The sequence below is a fragment of the Opisthorchis viverrini genome, assembly GCF_000715545.1.
Source record: "Opisthorchis viverrini unplaced genomic scaffold opera_v5_6, whole genome shotgun sequence".
Taxonomy (NCBI): Eukaryota; Metazoa; Platyhelminthes; class Trematoda; order Opisthorchiida; family Opisthorchiidae; genus Opisthorchis; species Opisthorchis viverrini.
The window spans coordinates 1,678,176-1,681,746 of record NW_008751662.1 but is presented as its reverse complement, the minus strand read 5'-3'; the positions used below and the strand labels follow the sequence as shown (position 1 = coordinate 1,681,746).

The following is a 3,571-nucleotide window of genomic DNA, read 5'->3' as shown; positions in this document are numbered from 1 at the left end:
TTGCACTAGGAAGGCGTCACAATAGATGGGGCCATGAACTACAATTTGTGAACATGTTCTCCATCCCATATATGGCCACAACCAGCATGGTTCGTTCTATACGCGAAAATCGATCACATCCTACAGTGGTTTTGGATCCTTATAACGAAATCCATTCAAAAGTATGCGAAGATCGGTTTCTGTCACTGTTAACTGAGTAGATTTTCTGCACCATAAGCGTTTCCTACAAATTGTAAATGTCCCCTTGAAGTGTTCTTGTGGAATGGTCGTTATAAGGCAAGTTCACTTCAGGGGAGTGCTGACGGCAGGAACGAAAAACAGTAAAGCTGTGTTGTCGGTTCGGTTCAGTCTTGTGTTTACATCTGCTGCCATCGCTCCTCATCTAGGTAGATACGAAGATGACTTTTTGGAGGAGCGTCGCAAACAACTTCAACAATGGCTGGATCGAATGTGTCGGCATCCCGTTGTGTCTCAGTGCAGCGTATTCAAGCACTTTCTCTCTTGTACCGATGCCAAGGTAAGTGGTGCGTGAAGTTTGCGGACTTTTTATCGTTCGGCTACCTATGCTTCCTGCGCTTTCAGTGAACACGGAATAGACTCCATAGACCAGATAAGCAGTCTTCGGGAAATACACTCATTTGCAAATCAATTTGGTTTTCATGAAGGGCGAAACCGGTCGTGGGCTGTCGAAGAGTTTTCAGCAACCTTGTGAGTAGTTTCCTTTAGTTAAGCAGTCGTTTGTGTTTATCTGGGCAGCCGCTTTTATGAATTAAAGCCACAATCTGCCTACGGTCGTGATTAGAAAGTCGCGGGCGAGATAATCATATGGTCGGTCATCCCATGGTTTTTATCTCATACATGTTTCTCTTTAATTAGCGAAATACATCCATTTGCAAACAAATTTGGTTTTGCGAGAGACTCATCTGGAACCCAGCGGAATCTCTCGTTTATGGTGTTTCTAAACAACTGAATGTGCTGCACCAAGGCGCCTCACGTTTCAGTTGGTACGATATTCGAGGTATCGCGATATATTTATAGCCGTAATACTGCGCCTACCTGATGAGCCCCGAAATGGGTGAAACCGGTCCTGCTCTGTCGAAGAATTATCAGTAACGTTTTGAGTAGTGTATTACGTCTGTACATGTTTTTTCATATTGTACTCAACATTGTTTATTATTGATAAGCCATCTATTGATATTCCGTGACTCAGTGATCAGTGCCTGCACACCAAGTAGGATTGACTTCAGCGTTGTAGACCAACCGGCCCAAAAATTGACGAGCTCAGAAGCCTAAAATGGAGCTTTACTCTGCTCGTTGACTTTGCTCGTTCCAACCCTCCGGTTTGGACATCACGGCCTTAGTAGCTGTTGTGGTCGTCAGTTCACTCAGTTCACAAACTCCTCTGTTAACTGTCAGGGTAAACTAATGCTTCCCTTCGCGGAATTTTTGTGGATGCATAGCCCATTCAGGTTAGGTTTCTTCGGTTTCACGAGTAAACAGGAACCACTTGATCGGTTTAGGTAATGGCATGGCTGTCATCCAAAGTGGATTCGTCTACTGACAACTGGTATGTGCTAATGGTCCTGACTTTTCGCTTTTTCTCCCTAGCTAGCTGAAGCTTTGTTCCAGCCTGTAGATGTCCAGTGTGTCTTACCATGTCGCATATTTTCTGAATCAATTAACACGTTTACGACTCATATTTTGGGCAACCCTGGACAAAAAACTATGCTCTTCATGAGGGTGTACGGTTATCTTGAAATGCAAGCCCAGATGGCAGACACTCACTGCACCCTACTTGAGTGTTATTAGTAACCCTTTTACGCCCATCTGTTGTCAACTTTTCTGACAAAGTCACTCCGATTCCTGCTTACCCACCTGCAACCATCGAAGAAGACCGTTAACCAAAGCGCTGCGTGACAGATCCTGTTACGTCCTGGTGACAAAGGACAGTTGGAGTGAAACGGCTAGTGAATTGCTTTCTCAGCAGCATTCTGTCTCCGCACTTACATCTGCTTCTTCACCGCCAAGTGTTCGATGCATTTTGGGTTCCCCATCAGGAACAAAAGTTAAGAATAACCACCTGACTACTGCATTGACCAGACTAAGCCAGCAAATGCCGTCGTCATCATCGACAGCATGACGTCAGTGTTAGGTTGAGTGTGCTTGACTTAGTTACGGGGGGGAAATAAGTGACAAGAATAACGTGACCCAGGAAGAGTTGTGTCACGCGTTTCTGCTCCAGAGCACTTCTCGGTAGTATAAAGGATTCACAGCTTCGGGTATCATAACAACTCCCGCCTGCGTTTTGAAACATATCATTTTCGTAGGCCAGTGCTCCCCTGACCTCATGTGAAGTGTTTTCGAGTTTGCCGTGTGGATACGTCTTTTGCTCTTTTTGTGATCGAGCTCTGGGCAACGTAATTCTGTCGCTCAGGCGAAATTATTCCACGATTCATCGCATCATTCGGATCAGTAGTTGCCACACTTTCATATAGCATTCCACACGTTGCCTCGTCCATCTACCCGCGATGTAAATCTACTCTATTCACTTGCCCGTGTTTCCGCTTTGCTGCCACCTAGACAATTTTCGCACAGTCACTCGCCCCGATTGTTTGCTCAATTCGCTCCTCGTTGAGGACAAATTTATGGCATACCGTCTCCATGTCGCTTCCATTATTAGGAACAGTAGACCCGAACCGGTCAATCACCAACGGCAACATTTGAATCCGTAAGGGGAAGTGGATGTTGACAAACTGAGGGAGCTATCAGTTTCACTGTGCAAAGCGCGCATAACAGTAAACGCAATCTATCACCCGTGAATCCATTTAGGTAACAGGTAGTTCATCCCTTCCAATAAGCAGTTAGCTTCAGGATCCAAGTGTGATTCAAAAGGCCCCTGACGATATATAAATGGAAAAAAGCTGCTTTGTATTTACAGAATGTCAGACATTTTCTCCTCGGACGTCATTAAAGCCTTTCCCCAACAAGGGATACGCATTGCCTTCGATTTATGTCTGCATGTAACTCGGGATAGAATTGCTTTATCTCTCGTAGACACGTGTTCATAGTGTATACACTGGCACCCTCGCTATCCAAAGGACGTATGAACTGCGGTTATGGCGTCCAGCATTCAGTGGACTGTGGACTCCGAGCTCTGCCTAGTGGTCTTACTAATCAGGCTATTCCTCCATTGGCTCCGAGTGTGGCCCCTAAGAACAGCCGATACTACGGCTTTGGCAATTGGATACTGTCGTACCCACTGACTGCATACTGAAGTACAATCTTCGGAAACTGCATGCGCACTGCAATTCACAACACTGTGACTGGTTATACTTCCGTCGTGATTCTCCTTGGCTTTGATTTCAACGCAGCTGAGAGAAGTTTTCAACAATCAGCTGTTACCGTCATTCTTAACCACCCCAGTGACGGAGAATGCCATGTACTGAACAAAAAAACAACTAGTCCATCGGAGTTCGCCTGGACGTTTTGCTGCTCGGTTGAACATTCTTCCGACATTTCCCGAGTTACTCTTAGAACAGCATCCTCTGCAATCAGAGGGACGTCTGGAAGA

General features: G+C 45.6%; 1 protein-coding gene across 1 annotated transcript in view; it reads left to right on the top strand.

Moving 5' to 3' along the window:
- T265_00616 (hypothetical protein) overlaps window positions 1–3,571 on the top strand; it is a gene marked incomplete at both ends in the record, with an annotated part of 34,814 nt that overhangs the window by 17,937 nt on the left and 13,306 nt on the right. Inside the window, one exon of the mRNA XM_009164444.1 lies at window positions 387–517. Coding sequence (XP_009162708.1) covers window positions 387–517 — 131 coding nt within the window. The remainder of the gene's footprint in view (window positions 1–386; window positions 518–3,571) is intronic.